Source organism: Stegostoma tigrinum, chromosome 5 (assembly GCF_030684315.1).
Source record: "Stegostoma tigrinum isolate sSteTig4 chromosome 5, sSteTig4.hap1, whole genome shotgun sequence".
Classification (NCBI taxonomy): Eukaryota; Metazoa; Chordata; class Chondrichthyes; order Orectolobiformes; family Stegostomatidae; genus Stegostoma; species Stegostoma tigrinum.
Window position 1 is genome coordinate 21,081,187 of NC_081358.1, and position 22,544 is coordinate 21,103,730.

At 40.1% G+C, this 22,544-nt stretch overlaps 1 protein-coding gene across 25 annotated transcripts in view; it reads left to right on the top strand.

Annotated features, from left to right (window-relative positions):
- The window catches only part of LOC125452074 (band 4.1-like protein 3), a 271,558-nt gene that overhangs the window by 121,643 nt on the left and 127,371 nt on the right, over positions 1-22,544 (top strand). For all 25 annotated transcript variants that reach the window (XM_048530014.2, XM_048530012.2, XM_048530009.2 and 22 more), the window contains exon 2: positions 21,514-21,699. In XM_048530014.2, coding sequence (XP_048385971.2) covers positions 21,529-21,699 — 171 coding nt within the window. In that variant the 5' untranslated portion in view covers positions 21,514-21,528. The remainder of the gene's footprint in view (positions 1-21,513; positions 21,700-22,544) is intronic.

The following is a 22,544-nucleotide window of genomic DNA, read 5'->3' on the forward strand; positions in this document are numbered from 1 at the left end:
GCATGTATGCATGTCAGTCTAATGATTATTCTTTGAGGTGTACATGCCTTGTCTTGTTGCAAATCTTCACAGTAAGGGTGAGGGCTTCTGAACCTTACTACTGTTGTGTATACTCATCATTTTGTGAATATATGCATGTATTAAATTACCAGTGGCTTTAACCTTTTTTATTTATATTTATCTTTAATATCTCTTGTGCATTGAAGTTCAAAACGTAAGTTACAGTTTTGCCTTGTACATAATAATACATAAAATCAATTCATTAATGCATTCTGAAATGGTCATTTGGTCTGTTCGAATTAAGACCTATTTTACCAAGACTTACAGATGTCATCTGTGTTATGATGTGAATTTACTATGAGTAGTGAAACAATCTCTGAACTGTTTGAACAACAGCTGTGACTATTGGGTTTCAGAAAAATACATGGCTATGACAGGCAATGCTAGAATGACCTGGTGCTGAATGCGCGTTATAACACGAAAGATGGTTTCTGCTGCTTTTGCAATATTTCCAGACTACTGAGTGGATGTTTTAAAATGAAGTTTTTCTGGTCCTTGTTGTTTGCCATCAGAGTTGACTGCAGAAAAAAGTTGTCATTTCCATCTAAAATGGCTAACATATTTGCGTTGGCTCAGCTGTAATATGCAGCACTGTAAAGGCTTTTTAATATTTTTTAAGAATCTTGCAAAAACCAATTGGTCAGTGGATGCTGAGTATGTCTAGCTTCTTGTTTTCTACTGGCTGGGGATATTCAGATTTACAAGCCTCCTGTTTTCAAAAGTCAGCATTTTGATATCAATTACTATGTGTATTCCTGTTGGGGTCCTCATCCTTGAACATGTTCTTGTGGAAAGTATGATATTTAATTCCTCAGTCTTTTTTTTTGTTTGTGTGATTTGGGAATTGTTGGCTATGCCACCATCGACTCTCCATCTCTCATTGCCCTGGAGAAGGTAGTTTGGTGCTTTGTCGTGCTATTGCAGTCCATTGAGAAAGCAGACCCAGAGTTGTGTTCGGAAAGGAGCTCCAAGATTTTGACCAGTGTCATTGGAATTAATGAACGCCTGAAGTGTGTGGCTTGCACTGAGCATTTGACACGTGCATCTGCTGTTTATTATCATTTTTGTGGCTGGAGATTGTGGGCCTGGAAGACACTGTCACAGGAGGCTTGGTGAGTTGCTGCAGTGTTGCTTGGTGATTGATTGTCACATGTACCGAAGTACAGTGAAAAACTTTGTTTGCGAGTGGTACAGCAGATCCGAGTAAGCAAAGAATGTGGGGTGCAATAGGTCATTGATGTTGGCAGCCTTTCCGTGGCAGCGAGCCATGTAAATGGAGTCCATGGGTGGCTAATTGGCTTCCATGATTTTCTGGACTGTGCACACCGCCTTCTGTAGTTTCTTACAGCATTGGGCAGAGCAGTTTCCAAGCCAGGCTGTTACGTACCCCGCCAGTATGCTTTCAGTGATGCGTCTGTAGAAGTCAGTGAGGGACCTTTTATGGACGTGTCAAATTTCCAGAGCTGCCTTAGTAAAAAGAGGCGTTGTTGTGGGCTCTTGACTATCGTATTTACGTGGGAAGTCCCGCACAGGTGGTTGGTTATCGTCACTCCGTGGAACGTGACCCTCTCCGCCCTCTGAACCGTGGATGTAGATGTGAGCGTGGTCTCCTCCTGTCTTTCTGTATCTTGTGAATGGTGCAAACTGTAAGAAGAAAAGGGAGTGAATATTTAAAGCTGGTGGCTGGAGTGCCAATGAAATGAGCCCTTATTTGTGCTGGATGATGTGAGCTTCTTGAGTGTTGCCTGGATGGATGCAGATTGTTTTATCACGCTTGTGCCTTGTAGTGGATTTGGTTTTGGGGGTGACAGGTGGTGAGGGGTTTGACGTTAAGATTTCTGATCTGCCACTGTAGCAACAGTCTGGTTCAGTTTTTGAGTATTGGTAACCCCTAGGATGATGATAATGGGGGTTAAGTGATGGTGACGCATTGAATATCAAAGGGTGAAGCTTAGATTCTCACTTGTTGGAGATGGTCATTGCCTGATTGTTGTGTGGTGCAAATGTTTCTCGCCAATTCATTTAAACAAGGTAATGATGGTGTTTATGAAGCAGTGAGAAATTTTAGATGATGCAGAGTTTTATTTTGAACTGAATTGTTGTAGAACAAATGAAGGCAAATTTGTCTTTTTTTGGAGACTTCCAGTGTCAGAGCATTTATCAATGCTGATCTGATGCAGAGCCCAGTTTGGAAGCTGAAAGCTGTATTGTGATTGGCACTCCACCAACATGCTTATTGAACTGTTCTGCCGCATTCAGACTTTTTAATGAAGGCTTTTCACAAGATACTCTTAACAGATGCCTGTGTGGAAAAAGTGCAGAACTATACTGACATAATTTTGAGTCCTCTGCTTGCCTGGTTGTCTGCTGGTTAAATAGTCTTAAATTCAAGCTTTCGGGCATACAGAAGGTGTAGATTGTTCTCCAGACACCAGCTTTCCTTTTTTCTGATGAGGCTGTAGTGGATTTGTTCATGGAATTTTTCTTCTTTCCCCTTGTTCTTTAGGGTATTGCAGTAATGCAATAAATGTGAATGGTGCAATATCCCAAAGATTCATTGAATCATGTTGGAAGCAACCTTTTGTGTTCTTTCTTGGGATGTGATTGCTGTTGGCTAGGCCAGTGCCTGTGCCTGTGCCTGTGAAGGTGTAGTGTTCTTGAGCCACTGTAGACCATTTGGCCATTTTCAGGTACACCAGCAATGAAAAAGGAGGACCAAGATTTTGACTAAATGGCAGTGAAGGTATAGTTGTTTCATTCCAAGATAGAATGGCATGAGAATTGGAGGGGAGCTTGCAGGCAGTGAGACTTCAGAACATATTCTGCCCTCCTTACTGTCGATGTAGTAGAAGTCACCTGTTTGGAAAGTGCTGTTGAAGGAGTTTTCTGAGTTATTGCAATGCATTTTGACATGCGATGTCCATCTCTGAAAGACACTGCTGCCACTGTGTGTTGGTGATGGGAGTGAACTTTTAATTTAGTACATAGGGTGCTCACCAAATGGACTACTTTGGCCGAAATGATGAGCTGCTTGAGTTGGTGGACACACTTATCCAGGTAGATGAGCAGTCTCTTTATTTTTAGTCTAGTGCTATCTGAGTCAAGATAGTTGAAGTGGCAGCGTTTTTGTTGGAATCATTTCCTCTATGGTTTGGTACTGTGGATGGTCGAACAGGAACCAGCAACTCAGCGAAATAAAACCAGTGCTTGAGCCCTGTATGAAATATGTGGATGTTTCTCAAAGTGAGGTATTGATGCAAGTTGGTAAAGAAATTTGTGGCAAAATCTGGAAGATTTCATGCATTGTTCTGTAAATCTTGAGACTATCGCTATATTTTTGTTTGGGAGGATTAGAATGTTGTGTTGGTTTATGGTTTGTTTTTGCAAATGTTTTCCTAACGGCTTCCCACAACCATATGTACCAAGAAACCTTGAACACAACTGTTCATCCAAACCTACGAAGTGAAATATAAAACAGTATTATATTTTATGGGAAAGTACTTTAATGTTTATTTAGGTTTTGACCTACAAACTTCTTTAAAAATTAAAATATTGAGATGTGTGTTTATTTTTTTGGTTTTGCAAACTCCATTCTTGTGTATTCAAGGTGACCTACCAGCATTCCTTCAAATGTACAAGTTTGTGATAGTGATTGAAATTCTGAGACAGAGCTGTTCAAGATGTCTGTGTGTCATGGGATATAAGTGACACTGCATTATTTTTAAACTAACTTTGGGGACTTTGGTAATAATATCAGTTTAAATTTGCTGAATGTTCTAACTAGACTGACACTGGATGCAATTAACAGTTCAATTTTTTGTTTTTTTAAAAGAAAATTAGGATGCTATTTTCCTTGCGTTAATTTGTGACTGAAATTTGTTTCAAAAATAGTTGTGATGACTGTTCATTTCCTGCAATCCTGTGACATCATGAAACTAAGACTCAGTTCCTGTCAGCAAATTTAGTAATTTCAAGTACTTTTTAGCAGTGTACCATTGCAATTTTTTTTAAAGTCAATCCTTCTCTAAGTCCTTCAAAGATATTTTTTCCAATCTCTCTTTTTTTGTGAATTCAGTACTAACTTTTGCAACCAGTTTGAATTGAAAACTCCCAAAAGACAACAGGTAAGACCTCACATTTGAGGGGCAAGTTTCTAAAGTAAGCATTTTTAATCTTTTTAGAGTTTGCTTTGATAGGCATCCATATATTCTATAGATATGTCAATTTTAATTTGGGAAGCGAATTCTAAAAGCTTTACTGATTGTCAGCACCTGTTTTGGATATGTCTTGTGAAAGCATAGAAATTAGTTTACTTATTTTGAAAGTGCAATTATTGCATGAAAATGAATCCATCAACATTTGGACAGTGTTTCCTTTTTTGACTTTTCTTCAAATTTAATATTCCCTCCCCTGAAAGAGGGAAGGGAGAATTTCAGTTTTCGTGTCTGGAATGAAAAGAGCTAGTCCCATGATCTTTTAGAGGACTCTTTCTTGCAGATCGTATGCATCACTTTGCTATCTTATAAAATACATGATTGAAGTAGAGGTATTTCTGCTGCAATGTATGTTTCGTTAATGTGAATTGGCTGAAACGAGATTGATGAACAGTGGCTGTTGGTTGGATAATGCAGACTTTCTGCTCTATAGGTATAGTGAATTCCTTATGAGATTTTCTATGGCGATTTATTCTATAGTGTAAGCTCAGACAAGAATGCTACTATTTCTCTACAGGAGAAATGCCTGTATCCTCGTTGATTTGATGCCAGTATCTTTGAGTTGGATGCTGTGGGTTCAAACCTCACTGTAACCTCGCACATATTGCCTACATTGGTTGCACTTCACTGCAGTGATGACAAAATACTGCATGACCAAGTTGTTTGTCTTTGCAGAAATACTGAAATAAGCCCTTGCCCCCTGAAGTGTGTATGAAAGACCTTATAGTGCTGTTTTGAAGACAAGGGTTATTTGTGACAATATCTTACAGAAAAGGTACAAATTTACTTAGGTGGTTATGGCAAATAATGATTTGCTAAGTACTAAATAAATAAGTATGGCATGATGGCTCAATGGTTAGCATTGATGCCTCAGCGCCAGGGATCCAGGTCCGATTCCAATTCTGGCTTCAGGCATCTGTCTGTGTGGAGTTTGCATATTCTCCCTGTGTCCGCATGAGCTTCCCCTGGGTGCCCAGATTTCTTCCCAGATGCCAAAGATGTGCATCTTAGAAGGATTGCCTATGCTACGTTACCTATAGTATCCAGGACTGTGCTGGCTAGGTGGGTTAGCCATGGGAGATGGAGTGGGATGCTGCTTGGAGCAGTGTCGTGGACCCAGTGGGCTGAATGGTCTGCTTCCACACTGTGTAGGGGTTCTACAAATCTAGACTATTTTCACCTGCAAAGTAAGGGCAGATTTTTTGAGTTGCTGTGGAAATACACCAGATGGGAGCACAAGCCGGAAGCACTGCTATGATACGCCAAATCTGCGTCCCCATAGAACATGACTCGGTTTTGGGATTCCAGTTCTCTTCATTAGGAATCTAGATTAATCTCCATGTCTTTATTGCCACTTAATTATATGTTGTCAGTCTCCTCTAGGAAATGTTGTACTTAATGCATTTTCTGACAAGCGGTTTCAATGCGGCTTGGCCATCAGTGATCATTGCTCCAAAAAACAAAAACAGGTTTAAACATAACTGAGGTGAACACGTGCAGTGCAGTTAGACTGGCCTTGCAGTGCAGTATTGAAGTACAGTACATTGTCAGAGATGCCATCTTTTAACTGGTAATCAAAGTGAAACACGATTAGGTGTGCATTCAAAGAAAAGCTGGGCCCTGACTAACGTTTACCTGATGACCATCACAATCAAAAAATGAATCAACTATATTTATTCTTTTGTTTGAGGAATTTTGTGGTGTGCTAAAAGGCTGTTCTATCTGCCTATATAATCATCAGTTCTAGGTTATTACATGTACTGCTTCTCAGTAATGGTAAGGTGCACTATAAGTGCATGATATATTTAAAAAGCCCTCGTTTACGTAGTAACATTTTCACATCTATAATCCTAGAATGTTTCTTTTCTCTAGGATGGGACAGAATTGAATGCAATGCGGTGAATCCTGCTGAAGAGTAACCCCGACCTGCTAGAATAGCCTTTATTTTTAGTCTTTGCATTTTTTCCAAAATCCACTTTTGGAGAATCAACTCCCTTTTGGGCATCTTCTGTTGCTCAGCAACACTACAATATTGCCTTATCTTAGAGAGGGCAACGTGCTTCTGCAGTTGATAGATTTGGTTAAATTATGTTTGCTAGCCACTCGTGGACAAGCCGTGTCGTGTTTGTGAGGATTTTGCACATTTTGCTTGATTCAATTTGTTTTGTCTCATAACAACTTTCCTCCAATTTATTGCAGTGTTGTACATTAATTAAATTCATGTTGTGTTTTCTTCAAAACAGGAAATTAATCTTGTTTAAAATAGGTCTCTGTCTCATTTTACAGAAGTTTTCCGAGCTATGATTTGTTTGATTGAATAAATCAGTAAATGAGTCATTTGTTGCACTGTACCTGCTGTTCTAAGGAGACCACATTCTTGCCAAAGTATTGTACATGAAATAAAACTGCTCTTAATAAGATAAGATATTGGGCTTGGCTTAAATCAAACTGCATACATTTCTGCCCCATTTTTCGATAGTTTTTTTTGTTTATGTTAATTAACAGAGTGCCATTCACAATTCAGTATGCTTCAAAGCACCTTACAGCAGGAGACATTCTTTTTGAAATGTAGGCTGCCTTGTATTTTAGGAAACACGGGACCAGTTTATATGAAACAAAATGAACTGATGAGCTGCGGGTTGCTAGTCCAGTGTTATAACTTCAACACTGGCACTTGCATTTGTAATAAGATATTAATGTTAAAATTAAACTTTTTTTTTTAAGAATAGTGGTTTGTGTTTGACTCAAGTAAATCTCCCATTGCCTCAGAGCACAACTTTCTTTCTGAAAATAAACTTTTCATGGGTTTTTTTTTTGCAAGCATCCTTTCCATTTGTCAACCTAGTGTTATGATTTGTATTTCCTTTTCGCACTGTTCAACACAGTTCAAAATGACCTATTCTTAACCCAGGATATGTTCCATCTTCAAAATCTAATTGCAAACTCAAGATTTTTGTCAGATGGCCCAAAATGTATAACATCAATGCTATAAAAATGCAAACTTAGATTTAATCATTCAGTGTGGGACATGAGAGAGCACTTTGCAGGCTCTTTGAGTGTTCATTGCTGCAGAGTTAGAGCTACAGCAACCATTTTGCATCTAGTAAGGTTCAACAAACAGTTGTGAAATTTGTTTTCATTGTTAATTGTGGCGTAAGCATGAGTTATTGGCAAAATTTCACACCTCATATTCGAAATAATTTTTAATGGGATCTTTCATGTCTACTTTGGAAGACAGCCAAGGTTTTGTCTCATCCATTCAATGTCAATTCTGGTGTATCACTCCCTCTGCAGTATTTTGAACAGTCTTCTGAAGTTTATGGGTCGATGGAACCTGAAACTCCCAACTTTCAGCCTGAGTTAGGACCGCAATCACTGAACCAAAGTGTACCATGGAAGTTCTGTTTAGTGGGTTTAATTGAAATTTCAGTCAAATATAACTTTTATGATTATAGTGAGGCATCACGGTGCCTCTGTGGTCAGCACTGCTGTTCCACGGCGCCAGGGACCCAGGTTCGATTTCAGCCTCCGGTGACCGTCTGTGTGGAGTTTGCACCATTTCCCAGTGCCTGCGTTGGTTTCTTCCCACAGTCCAAAAATGTGCAGGCTAGGTGGATTGGCCATGGGAAATGCAGAGTGACGGGCATAAGGTAGGGCTTGGGTCTGGGGGAATGCTTTCCAGAGGTTCAGTGTGGACTCAATGGGCCAAATTTGGTTAAAGAATTCCTTCTGAATCTCCAGTTGGATTTCTCGGTGATTCTGTCAGAATGTTTCCACACTCTAGGGATTCCATTATTCTGTGAAAATAGTAACACGATGAGATTTTAGTTTTTCCAAATTCACCTATGAAAGATCTACACGTAGCTTAGTTCTTCCGGTAATGGATTATGACTGAAACATTTTGAACGTTTGTTGTTCACTCCTGGGATATAGGTGTCGTGTTTTTCCCCATTCCCAGCTGTTCTTGAGAGGGTGGTAGTGAGCTAAATTACACAAAAACAAAATGTTAGGGTGTTACAGGCCTGTTACTCATAATGGATGTAATTAATGCACTTATCTAATTAAGAAGGAAACATTTTGTAGGTAAGTATGCTGCTCACCACTGAAGTTAGTTGTCCTATTAGATGTAGAAGTTTCCTCAGTACCAATACAGAGTCTCCAGTCAGATAGTTCTTCTACATAGGTATTTGCATGATTCTCTTTGCAATGAAATGGATGCCATTCCTAATTCCTTTAGTAATATTGCAGCATTGTTGACCATGCCATTGGAAGAGTAGTGCAGAGTAATTTCCATTTTGTGGTACGGAAGGAAAGATTTAAGAACAACACGTTGAATTACAAATCAACAAAGGAGAAATTGAAATTGGTGAACAAGGCAGTACGGGGTTTACAGCTAGAATTACACAGGATGTACAGCAAACAAGGAGATCCTTCAGCCCAACAAGTCTATACATGTGGTTTTGTTGCAATTGATACTTTTTTGTTTTTTCTTTTCCCTCATATGATTGTCTATTTCCCTTTTCACTACCTCTTGTGCAGTTTGTTTCAACCACTCCTTAAGGTCATGGATTCCACATTCTCACCATTATTTGGTTGAAGAATTCCTTCTGAATCTCCAGTTGGATTTCATGGTGATTCTGTCAGAATGTAAAAACTGGAAAAACTGTGCTTCTGGCCTGGATGCAATTTCTGAAAGGAAGTTGTTGTCAGTTTTCATGGCAATACTTAAATTGCTAAGACCCCATGTCCTCATGTAGATGCGAAGATATTTTGTCGAACTATGCCTGATTTCTTTTGCATGGCCATTCATTATAGATGGAATTTTATGCAATAGAATTGATTAACTTACAGTAGACCATTCTTTCATTGCCTCTGACCTTTTACGAAATGGAAAACTCTTCCAAAACACTCTTAAAATCATTTCATTGTTATTAAAAAGAATTGATGAAAAGCTGTATCATGCAGTGTTAAACCAAATTTGTGCATGTATGGATTGTGTCTTCCGGACAATTTCGTCCTCTATATTAGAGAAAAAGCCCCTAAACAAATTTCTTTCGATAAGCAGTTCTTACTTCTCAATTGAGAAATGAATGAATCTTCCTAATCAAAGATCACATCCATGTGATAGTTCAGTTGAGAATTTTCTTCTCTTCGGAATTTAATTTAATATTAAACTTTTCTTGTGTAGCTTTGTCAATATTTCCTGTATTTGTGAGGAATGTATAGATTAATTCTGTTGGAAGATCTACTGGAAGTTTTCAATAATGCACTTACTAGAGTTGAAATGGGGAGCGAGTGAGTGTGATTCACCTGGACTTTTAGGCTTTTGATAAGGTCCCACATAGATGAGCATATAAAGTTGAAGCGTGTGGGTTTGGGGGCGGGGGCGTGGTAAATGTACAGATACGGAGAGAGAATCCATTGGTAGACAGAAAATAAGGCGTAGAAATAAAAGGGACTTTTCCAAGTGGCAGTGACTATTAGAGTACTACAGGAATCAGTGTTTGGACCCCAGCTATTCTCAACATATATTTAGTTCTTACATTTAAATTTTTAATATAATATTTCCAAGTTTGCAGAAGATGCAGAGCTGGGTGGAAGGGTGAACTGTGAGGAGGCTGGAGAGTGTGATTTGGACAAATTGAATGAGTGGGCACGTGCACAGCACAAGACGTACAATGTGAACAAGTGTAAGATTATCCACTCTGGTAGTGAAAACAGGAAGCTTGATTATTTAGATAAATGGAAATCGATTGGGAAAAGGGTAGGTGTAATGACACCTGATGGATGTTCCTGTGCACCAACTGATGAAAGTAAATATGAAGGTGTAGCAGGCAATGAAGAAGGCAAATGCCTTGTTGGTCTCCATTGTGAAAGGATTTGACTACAGGAGCTGGGATGCCTTGCTACATTTATACAGGGTCTAGGCTAAATCATACCTGGATCGTACTCTGGATCAAGAATTGGCTGACTGCCAGAAGGCTGAGAGTAGAGATACGGGAGTCTTTAACAGGATGGCAGCTGGTGACTAATAGAGTTCCACAGGGGTCGGTGTTGGGACCACAACAGTTCACGTAATACATTAGCAATCAGGACAGAGGAACTGTGAGGGCATTGTTGCCAAGTTTATAGATGAAGTTTTGTGGAAGAGGGGAGGCTGCAGAATGACTTGGACAAGCTAGGCAAGCAGGCAAAAATGTGGCAGATGTAATACAATGAGGGAAAGTGTGAGGTTATGCACTTTGGTAGGAAAAATAGAGACAGAGACTATTTTCTAAATGGAGAAGTGGTTCCGATTTCTAAAGTCTGAAGGGATTGGGGAGTCCTAGTCAGAATTCTCTGAAGGTTAATGTGGAGGTTCAAATGGCAGTTAACTTTCACCAGTAGGATAGATGAGGACCTGAGAGCACAGACTCCGAGTGAAGCAACAACCCTTAAGAACTGAGATGAGGGGGAATTTCTTCTGCCAGAGGGCAGTGAAGTTGTGGAACTCATTGCCACAGAAGGTTGTGGAGGCCAAATCATTGATGATCTTTTAAGACAGAGATAAGTACAAAAACAGAAGTTGCTGGGAATATCTAGAAGAAAAATCACAATGTTTCCGGTTGGGTGATCATTCCTCAGAACTAAGGGTCGCTGGACCTGAATTGTTAACTCTGATTTTTTTCATCTAGGTACTGCCAGACCTGTTGGGCTTTTCCAGCAACTTCTCTTCTTATTCCCGATTTACAGCATCTGTAGCTCTTAGTGTTTTTGTTTAATTAGAGCTAGGTTCTTTGTTTGTAAAGGGATCAAGGTTTAGGGGGAGAAGACAGGTTCGTCCATCCCATTCACCTATCAGCCATGACCCAAAGGCAGAGGAGGGCCAAATGGCTGAATCCTATTCCTATAACTCAGGATATTTTGGTCCTTATCTGAGAGGGGATGCTTTGGCTGTGTGGGGAGAGGCATTGCAGACTGATTCCTGGGACGGCAGGACCGATGTATGAAGAGAAATTAGATTAGTTTCGCTTATGTTCAGTGAAGGTTGGAAGAATCAAGGGTGAAGTCGCTGAATCTTTTATAAAATTCCACCATGACTAGACAGAGTGAAAACTGGAAGGAAGTTCCAAATGACTGAGCCTAGAACCAGTGGTCACAATCTAAAGGTACAGGGTAGGCCATTCAGGCTTAGGATGAGGAGGAATTTCTTCCACACAGAGTGGTGAGCGAGTGGAATTCTCTGCCCCAGAACATGGTTGAGGCCAAAACTTTGATTGTTTTCAAGGAGGGAATAGATTTAGGTGTTAGGGCTTTAGGGATAAAAGGATATAGAGAGAAAGCAGTCACAGCTTATTGAGATAGTTGAACAGTCATGATTATTTTGAAAAGCAGTACGTGCTCGAAGGGCTGAATGGCCTATTTTCTGTGTGTTCTTGTTTAGTCATTCATTTGTGCTATTTTTGCTTACAGGAAGCAAAAAGGCAAGATTTTCCCTGCACTGTGCAGTGAGATTGTACATAGTATCATGAAATCTTCCCATGTGTGCAAACTGTCCATACTTCTTCCATCAACTGCTCCAGATTTGTACCTTGTAATAACTGTAATCTAGTGATGATGTGTGTTACCTGTGGCTCAGTTGGTAGAACTCTTGCATCTGAGTCAAAAGGTTGCGGATTCAAATCCCACACTAGGACTTCACCAAAATGAATGCTGACACCTGCCCAGTCCTGAGGAAGGAGCTGTCTTTCAGATGAAGAGTTGATTAAGGACTTGTCTGTTCTCTCCGCTGGATATAAAATTTCCCATAGCACTGTTTTGAACAAAAGCAAGAAAGTTAACCCTGGATTCCTGGTGAATATTTATCCCACAATAGCAGTGCTGTCTGTGGAAGCTTAGTGTGTGGAAATTATTGCAATATGCATCATTGGCTGTTGATTTTATGCAGGGATGGTGCAAAATGGGTACAAAACATTTGCATTTTATATTTGCATTTTATATTTGTTTTTTACACGTAAATAACTGTTGTAGATGGCTAGTTAGTAAATGTGTCACCATAGTAATGCATGCATTTTTAAAAAATAGAACAAGATGAACAGTTATTTTAAGTTAAAATGTCAGACATCATTTGCTGTCTAAATGTACAACTCGATCATGATGCAAGTAACTCTACCTTCAAACAAAAGGAGCTCAGAAGTACATGAAGCTGGTGCATCTTTAAGGTGTTGTATGAAAACACTATTATTTAATCATTTGAACAGTCATTAGGCCTTGTGATCCTGCTGGGTCACTCACTAACATCCTGGTGGATCTGAAGGTGGCCATACCTCTACTTTTGTCCTTGTTAGTGGGAAGCCTGTCTTGCTCAGCCTGCAGCATGTTAAATACACCACCCACTTGCTTACAGGGATAGAGAATTCCGAGCCCTGATGACTGTGTCAGTGGAGATTCCTCTTTTTCTCTCTGACTTAAACAGGAGCCCTGTTATTTTCAAACTGTGTCCCCTAGTCTCCCTGCGAGAGAAAACAATCCCTAAGCATCTTGCCTGTTAAATCTGTATAATCCCTACAATGCAGAAAGGCCATTCAAGCCATTGAGTCCACACAGCCTCTGGAGAACATCTCACCCAGACCCAGCCTGCCACTCTATCCCCGTTTATTTTTTCAAATGCTGTGGAATTTGGGTTTTAATTTTTGTTATAGCAATGTATCAGGGCCGGTGGGGTGTATTGAATTAGGTAACCAAGCTGCAGAATCATTTAAATGCAGTGTTCTTGTAGTGCACTTCTATTAGGTTAGTGACACCAAGGCTCTGGGGAAGATCCTTTTCCATATGGGAAGAACTTTTGCTACTAATATTTGAACGTTTCAGGACTGCATTCCCTTTTGGTTTGCAGTTAATGGAGATATCTGTATACTTGTACATCTTTTGAGAAGTGCTGTCAATTTTCTAACTGAGGGACATGATTTCCTTTGTGCAAGTTAAGTGATACTTAACTAGAGTGTGAATGTTATACTGCCATAGGGAAATCTTCTATGGTTAGTGCAGAATATTGTTCATAACCTGCTGATGCTACCACACAGTTATGTGTAAGTGCAGCTCCCTTCTAAGAGCCTAAACGCATTAGATGTTAGATGTCAAACTTTTATAGTTACCTGCATAAATAGCAACCTGTTTTTTGAAACAGGCAGTGACCTATTTTTAGTACAACATTAATTTTAATACAACATGGAACTGTAATACATATATTATAAAGCACGTAGTATAACAAAATAAATGGAAGAATCTTTACTATTCTGCAAATTTGCTGTTTTAGACAGTAACCTTTATTAATAAGAGGCCATCTGTATCTAGAATAACAAACAAATTTATTTTTTAAAAAGTACTTAGAATTAAGATTGGAAGTCGTGTTTATATTTCATGTCAGAATCTAATTGTATTGGAATCTAGTTTAACTCCCTGCTTTGGGTGCAGTGTGAGCAATAATGATGTACTCATGAACTTAATAGCTATAAGCTTTGAGCTCGTCTCTGCTGACCTGTTGCCAGCTTAACTCAATTCAACTGTGTTTTGCTTAATTAGGGCCAGCAGTGGGAAAAGGTCAATTGGCTGTAAGCTCCACAGTTGCCATCTTGGTTAAAGGGTCGTCCTGCCACACCAAATGGCATGATGTTAGGACATGCCAACCTGTGCCCACTTCTTGTTCTGCCAGTTTATATAGAATAGGAAGGTCCTTTAGAGTGGTGGTGATATATACCTTCACTCAATGTTTGTTTCAGCACTTTGAGCACTATGAGATATAACCGGATTTTGCAGGGTCCTGTGATTTGGCAAGACCTGTTTTCTTTAATACAGGGCTTGTTTGAGGAGCATTTCAATTGTTGTACTTGGGCTTTTAACAGTATAATGAAGGCTGTTGCCTTACTCTTCAGATAAAGTTTGTACTGGTGTGTTTCAACTTTCTAACAGCCATGACGTATGCTTTGATAGTTTCCAAATTGTTTCTCAGCAGCAGAATTAAAATGGCACTGCTATTTGTTCAAGACAAAAAAAAACTGGTAGTTGCTGGAATCCAAGGTGGACAAGCAGGAGGCTGGAAGAACACAACAAGCCAGGTAGCATCCGGAGGAAAGGAGGAGCTAATGTTATGGATATTGCCCTTCTTTAGGACTGTTTGTTACTGAGAGCCTTCTGAGATTCAGGGGTTACCTGCTGCCTGATTGTGAGCTAGCTCTGTGCTTGTTTGCATCATGCTTGATCCTTCTGTGGCTTTCTTGCCTTGTTTGCTTTGTAGCCAGTCTCCTACCATGGGTTCTGGTGACAGTCTAGACTGACTGGTACAGCTATGAGAAATAGTAATCATGCATTGACTCCCAGAATATTTGGACTAAAGTAATTACAGGAACCTGAACAGAACAAATACCTCCAATGGGCAAGTAAATCAGCCTCATTCCAATCACTGAGCATCTTGAAGTAAGAGGAGATAGCATCTCAGAAGATTGGAATAGGAACCAGTATCAGCAGCCGGAACATTCAGAAGATGTTAAGCCAACTTGGCTTTGGGCCACTGCCACTGGATGCTGCATTGCAGATGGTTGTAGATTAGTTCATGCTCCATTCACCGCAGTACTATGAAATTAACATTCATCACTGCACAGATATGCATGATGGACTTCTCCACATTGATTTACAGGAAGTTTGTGTGGTCTAATGCTCGGAGAAATTTTACGTTCACGTAGCATTTTCTTTTTTACAGACAATTTAAGCAACCTGTTAAGATGTGCTCTAACAAAAGCAGGTCTTACATCCAGGCCTTCTGGCTGAAGGATAGGGACATCACCAGTGTGTACTACAAAAATCTTCCTTTATTTATGTACTGACTTAATAAGATGCAAGTCCTAGGACCCTGCAGCTGCTGAAGAATGCAGACTTCTTTTCCCCTGTGATCATCATCTAGTCAATGCTTTATTTTTGTGTAAAATTTATTGCATCCAGTGGAAATGGCTTGTGAAATCTGCTGCAGCAGCTGTATGTGTGCAGGCAGTAACGTTGGATTAAATAAACAACACGAGTACTGGCTGCTGACACCTTTGGTGTAAAAGTCAAGATACAAAGTGTTTTTTGAGAATGTGGGCTCCATGATCCCCTTAACGTTTAGACCAGTGCAATATCAGGCAACAAGGTAAATCATTGGTTGTCGGCTTGAGTGCATTTAGACACCTTTTAATGGTGAGGCGTGATCCTAAGGCATTAGCATTTATTATGGACCAGACCAGAGCCCCTCAAAATATCTTAAGAATGTAGCTGAGACCCTAACATGTTCTTCTTTTTAAAGAAAAATGTAAATTGCTGTGTTACAGATGCAGATTGACTGGTCAAACTATTTGGTGTTAAGCAAAACACAATTTATTCAAACCTTATAGTTAAAATATAACCAAAGAAAGAGGAAAACTTTACAGAACAATAGACGCAATGACTGTTATGAATTTACTGTTCCAATATAATAACATCCCATAACCACACCCTTTGGCAAAAAGACAAACTCAGAAAAATAGATTTGTCTCTCGGGTAACTCGGGTGCACGGTGGCTCAGTGGTTAGCTCTGCAGCCTCACGGTGCCAGGGACCCAGGTTTGATTCCAGCCGCGGGCAACTGTCTGTGTGGAGTTTGCACATTCTCCCCGTGTCTGCGTGAGTTTCCCCTGGGTATTCAGGTTTCCTCCCACAGTCCAAAGATATGCAGGTTAGGTGGATTGGCCATGCTAAATTTCCTGCAGTGCTCAGGGGTGTGCAGGTTATAGGGGGATGGGCCTAGGTAGGATGCTACAAGGAGCAGTGTGGACTTGTTGGACCGAAGGGCCTGTTTCCACACTGTAGGGAATCTTAAAAAAAATCTTTTTTTAAAAAAAAAGCAGCAGAGAGAAACCCCAGCTTCGAGCTGTAACCAAGAGAAGAGAAAGATAGCTTCTACTTCTTCAAAACTCCTCGCAGCTTCTGCCCTGTTCAGACTCCAACAGAAACTGCTTAAAGCTAATCCAAAAATTGGAAAAAAAAATCTAGTGATCCTGGTCTGTGACAGCTGGCCAGACCCCTTCAGGCTGCCTCAATTGTTCACAATTTCAAAAGAAACAAGGCCTCACCAGCTGTGTATCAGTGCTTCCAGTTGACAGCTTGACCCCTCTGTCTTAAAACCCTTCCATTTTTTAAAAAAAGGGAACCAGGACAAAATAATCTCTTAAAGCTACATCACCAGTTCAAACTTAATTGTGTTGTCTCATGAAGTATTTCTGGAATCCTTTGTCTGCAAAGGCATGTTGTGTTTTTGTTTTTGTTTATTTTGAATAGCCTCATATTGTAGCCTAAATACTTCACTGGATGGAGTATGCAGGGTGGATCCTCCGTTTCAAGGAACGTAAGGATGTCTCTTGATGTCTTATTGTGGAATAAGCACTGATTAGCCGAGATTCATTCAGCTCCTGTGTGGCTCACTGCCATGTTTCCTTTCAATACACTGCACTCATATTAATGTAACGTGACCGTAGCCTTGCTGAGCAATAGAGCTGCTCTTCATTCCCGCCCCCCCCCCCCCCCCCCCCGTTATTACTCAAGATTACATGCAAGTCTTTGAAATCGGCCATGAGGTGGGGGCTGATCATTATCAAAATCGCCTTGAGCTCCTGGTGGGGATGGGGGTTAGTGTGGACTGATTGGAACTGCATGTTTTGCAGTCTGCAAACAGTGGCTCAAAGGTGGCCAAGGTAAAATTGCCCCCAACAGGAGGTCCTACCTAAAACGTTCTACCTAAAATGATTTCCGTCCAGAGGTGCTGCCAGAAATGCTGAACTTTTCCAGCAATTTCTGTTTCTGATTTACAGTATCTGCAACTCTTCTGGTTTTTCAAATTAGCAGAACGAGCAACAGTTCTGAACCTCATTTTGTTGCATGCTGCTTTTCCTAAGTTTGTATTCCTGTCGAGGGTGCCAGTGTCAGACAGGGGTGGACGAAATCAGAAGCCACGCAACATCAGGTTCTGGTTCAACAGGTTTATTTAAAATGACAAAATTTCAGAGCACTGCTCCTTCAGGTGGTGATATTTTTGATTTTCTCTCAGCTGAGACAGTATGCAACACAGTAAACGTAAACTGAAAGGATGAGGCCTGACTGAAGGAAAGAACTGCCAAAACAATTGAAATATAAATAAGTCTTTCTAACGGATGGGGGGGGCGGTGGGGTGTGAAATATCCACCATATTTTCCTTGTTTCCAGTGGTAAGCTGTGGTTCTTTAACGGAACTCCCGGCTGAGCAATTCTTTGGAGTTGCGTGCACTGTTGTTTTTGTTTAGGCAAGCATTTGTATATAGGGATTTCTGCTGCATTTTTATAAGATGTTGGCAGACTTAATGCTGTTTCCTCACACTCATGTCAATTTTAGAACCTAAATCTGTCGATGTGCAAGTAACTTTTTTTGTGGGATCGAATGTGGATCAAGTAAAGAGATGTGCCAATACAGTGTCTGAGTTTACAGTTTGGTAAGAAGTATTGTCAAAAAAGTTTATTACTATTTTAAGATTAATGATTACTTGCTATAAGTAATATTAGAAAATACTTGTGTTTAATAGCTGCAGTTCAGTGGGCTAATGCTCGGACTTTCTTAGTAGGAGCAGTTGAGTTGTACTGGTTGAAGTTTAGAAGAATGAGGGGCAACCTTATTGAAACTTACAAGATACTTGGGGAATTGACAGGATAGATGCGGAGGGACTGTTTCCCCTTGTGGAAAAGTCTCTCTCTCTCTCCGCTCGCTCGCTCGCTCGCTCTCTCTCGCTCTCGCTCTCTCGCTCTCTCTCTCTGTAGGACCAGAGGACCCAATCACAGAACAAAGGGTTCCCCTTTGTTATGGTCAAGAGCTGGAAAGTAGAATTTAAGGTAATCAGATCAGTTGTGATCTCGCTGAATGGTGCAGCAGATGGGGGCCAAATGGCCACTTTCTGATCCTTGAACACTAAGTTAAAAGATTATTTATAACTTGAACTCATGATCCAATATTTATAGGAGAAATTAGATGCTTTAAGCATGAGGCCCAAAAACAAGTTTCCAATCTTGAGGGGAGGCAGTGGCCCAGTGGTATTATCGCTGGGCTGTTAATCCAGATATCTGGATAACATTCTGGGGGCCCAGGTTTGAATCCTGCCATGGAAGATGATGGAATTTTAATTCAATAAAAAATATCAGGAATTAAGAATCTAATGATGACTCTGAATCCGTGCTGATAGTCAGAAAAACCCAACTGGTTCACCCATGTCCTTTAGGGAAAGAAACTGCCATCTATGCCTGGTCTGGCCTAAAAGTGACCCCAGCCACACAACAATGTGGTTGATTCTGAGTTGCCGTCTGGGCAATTAGGGATAGACAATGAATGCTGCCTAGCCAGCGACGCCCTCATCCCATTAATGAATAAAGGAGGAAAATCCAACAGGCTGAAAATTTGAAGAAGTCAAGTTGGTTCTGTTCCTCCGGTGATGGAGGCATGGAGCTTGCTGCTGACCTTGAAGCAAGGAGACACAGGATATAAAAATGTCTATGGTACAGACTTTGCAATAAAATCAGTGTTGCAGGAAAAGACAGAGCGGGTTAGAAAGTTAGAACCCTTTTTTGCTCTTCACTTTAATTGTTTTTCCTGAAAGTGCAACAAATGACTAAATTTTGGATTGAAGCTAACAGCAGTGTGATTAAACTTTCAACAGTTTATTGTAATGTATTTTCTTAATTCCACATGTCACAAATACGTTAACTTTTCCAGATCAGTGTTTAGTAGTAATTACAAAGGCATGGTTGTGTTATCCCAATTTTCCTCATTTGTGAGGATGCTTTTGAATGAAGCAGTTCCAAGGAAGAGTCACCAGACCTGAAACGATAACACTTTTTTTTTCTTCTTCGCAGATGCTGCCAGAGCTGCTGAGCTTTTCCAGCAACTTGTTTTTGTTTGTGTTTTTTGAAGGGTTTTTGCAGCACGACTAAAGGACACAATACAGACAAAAACAGAAGATGCTGGAAAAGCTCAACAGGTCTGGCAACATGTCTGAAGAAAAATCAAAGTTAACGTTTTGGGTCTGGTGACCCTTCCTCAGAACTGATGGTAGCTCGGAAAAGAAGCTAGGGATGGGGCAAGAAGTAAGCAAAAGGAAGGGATAGGACCCAAAGAGAGAGGAAGCAGTTGATAACAATATGGCTAGCAGGGTGAATAGCTGTTAGTGGATACTGGTAGTGGCTAACAATAAATAGTGTGTAATGCCAGGCAATGTGATAACAGGCCTGGTGTGTGGGGTAGGGGTCCAGAACATGCAAGAGTTCAGGCGCTAAAATTTTTGAATTTGACTCTGAGGTAGAAGTGCTTGCTAATTCATAGATGTATTATGGATTTTATTTTGCAGAAAAAGCAGAGGATTACTAAAATTTAACTTTAGTATTTCCACACTAACTCTGCACAGACTGCCAACATTGTTGTCTGTCTCTGCGGTGATAATAGCAAATATTGACTGTTTTACTGACATTGCTACTGCAAATCAGCATCATTTGTTAAATTAGTCAAGTTTGCTTGTTTTTTGTTTTGTGTCATGTGTGCTCTGAATGATGTATGCTCTGATTAATCACTTTGTCTCAGTCTGTATGTTTGGAGTAAAAATGAATCCCTAGAAAATTCAGGACAAATGATTACTTTCTGTTATCATGTGGCCATCTATTGTGGATATGAGCAGGCTCAACTTGAGGAATTAGATGCCTATAATTCAACTTTAGTAGAGTGGGGATCAATTTTTTTTAAGATTTATAATCGAAGGTGTTTCAGACAAAATTTTTAAAATGTTTTTAACTAACAGCTTTGCATTTTTACATTGCATGTCATAAATAGAAAGAGAAGTCTAAATAGGTATTAAAAATGGGCAACAAGAAAGTATGGGAAATTAGAAAGGTGGCATGTATGAAAGTGTGGACTGATGTCTTTTGCAAGCATTTAGAGGAGGAGGGAAGGATGCATCAACAATTTTGATGGAAGTTCCAGAGTTCAGGACCATAATGCCTCCGAGTTGGTAACAGTGGCAAAGCAGAGGCACTGAGGTATTGATTGATAGATCCAGAAAAACATTTAAAATTCCTATGCTGTGACTGGGGGGCAGATAGATGGAACAGTGACGGGAGTGCAGAACTTTGTGGGAGAAGACATGGAATTCATTCTTAATGAGTTCTGGCTTTCAGAAGTGGAGTGGACAATACAATTGAACTTTAAGATGCTGACTTTTGACTTGAGTAAGGATATAGATTGTGGCTTTAGCACCAAAAGGTTAGACAGAATAGGTTCTACTTTGGAGGTGAAAATGAAGTAGTTTCTCCGAGCAGTGGGGTAACTAAGGGGATTTGTACTCTTGCTCGCGGTTCAGATCAAATTTCTAGTTGGTAGATTTGTGAATTAGCGACATTTTTATGGAGTCGTAAAGTCACGTTGCATGGAAACAGTCCACCTAGTCCACACCAACTGTGTTCCAGAACTAAATTAGTGCCATCTGCCTGCACTTGGCCCATGCCCCTCCAAACTTTTCCTATTCATGTACTTTTTCAAATGTCTCTTAAATGTTGTAACTGTACCTGCATCAACCACTTCTGGCAGTCCATTCCACTCGCTGTGTGAAAAAAGTTTCCCCAATTGTCCTTGTTAAATGTTATCCTCTCTCATCTAAAAATATGGTTCCTGGTTTTGAACTTCCCCGACCTTCAGAGAAGACCTTTGTCATTCGCCTTACCTGTGGCCCTCATGATTTTGTCAACCTCCAATAAGGCCACCTCCTACACTTCAGTGAAAAAGTTCCAGCTTACCTGTCTTTTTTTTTATATTTCCAACCCTCCATTTCCAGCAACAACCTGGTAAATCTTTTCTGAATCCTGCCCAGTTTAATAATATCGTTCCTATAACAGGTGCGATGGCCTGATTTGATACCTGTGCCTAGACCTTCAGTATTTGAATTTGGTTTTAAATTTGCAGCATTTCAGCAGACTGCGTGCACAACAGGAAAGAAAATTGGGTGAAGTCAAGGTTGCTGTTTTAAATTGAAGGAAAATCCTTAACAGGCTCAGTTAAGGCTGTACTTTGCACTTTTTTTTTCTCCTTCATTCAGGCTGTTCCTCACAATCCAAGAGGTGAGCCAAAACTCGATGGAATTGTTTTTGTACTAAACAATTGTAAACTGACTTTCTGTAACAAATTTGTCTTCCAGGGTTAATTTGCAACCATGACCACGGAACCGGGCTCAGACTCCGAATCAAAGCAAGAACAAGACCAAAAGGAAGTGTCTGAAAAGAAAGAGGCGACAGCTGAACAACAGCAGGTTGTAGAGCGTCAACAGGAAGACGGAATTGTCGGGCCCCCTACAGGAATTGGCAATTCTGAGACCAAGGAGCAGGTGTGTCGCATTTTTATACAGTTCTCTTAGATCAGGTCAGGTAAAGTCATTAAGCCTTGAGAGGTCTCCATTATCACATTGCACTTTTTCTAGTTGCACTTACTGACCACAGAATATCTTACATCTTGATTGCAGCTGAAATTAAACTTTTTTTTGTCTTGTACCCATGCCATGTCACTAAAGAATTCAAGTTTGGCATGGGCTCAGGGCGAAGAATATAGACATCATTGTCTAGCTGTTGGAATCTTAGCAAATCAAGATGGAGAGGTTCTTATTTGGTATAAAAGAGGTGCCATCTTTTCCATACCTTGGCTTCCCATTGAAGATCTGTCAAGTCTCTGATGGATGGAAGTGACTCCATCTGAAGTTATTGCATGCGATGAAACCATCAGAGGGTAGATGATGTGGCTAAAATGCACTGTTAATTTTGTTGTTTCATAATTTGTATTCCCCATTTATTTTTAGATCATGCATAGGCCATGTTATGAGAAAAGAAATATTTTTAATTAATTGATCTTCGATCTCACTATAGCACCTCCCTGTATTATGAAACTTGCATCTAATCAACTGGTGGGATTATAAATTTCATCCCAATAGTAACATTTGTGGCTTGGCTGATTGTACACATCCATTAGAGGGATAGCCATCTTTCCAGTTGGATGAGGAAATACAAAGCTTGGTGGCTGGCTGAAAATCATTAAAGCGACAAGCTGGCTGATGGGAGTGTTTAACTCAGCTGGAATTGAATTTTGCCGAGGCAATCTCTCATTTCGACTTCTGAAAACAAAACATCAAAGCTTACGAGGCATGGGTGATTTTTTAACATTAGTCTAATTTAAACATTG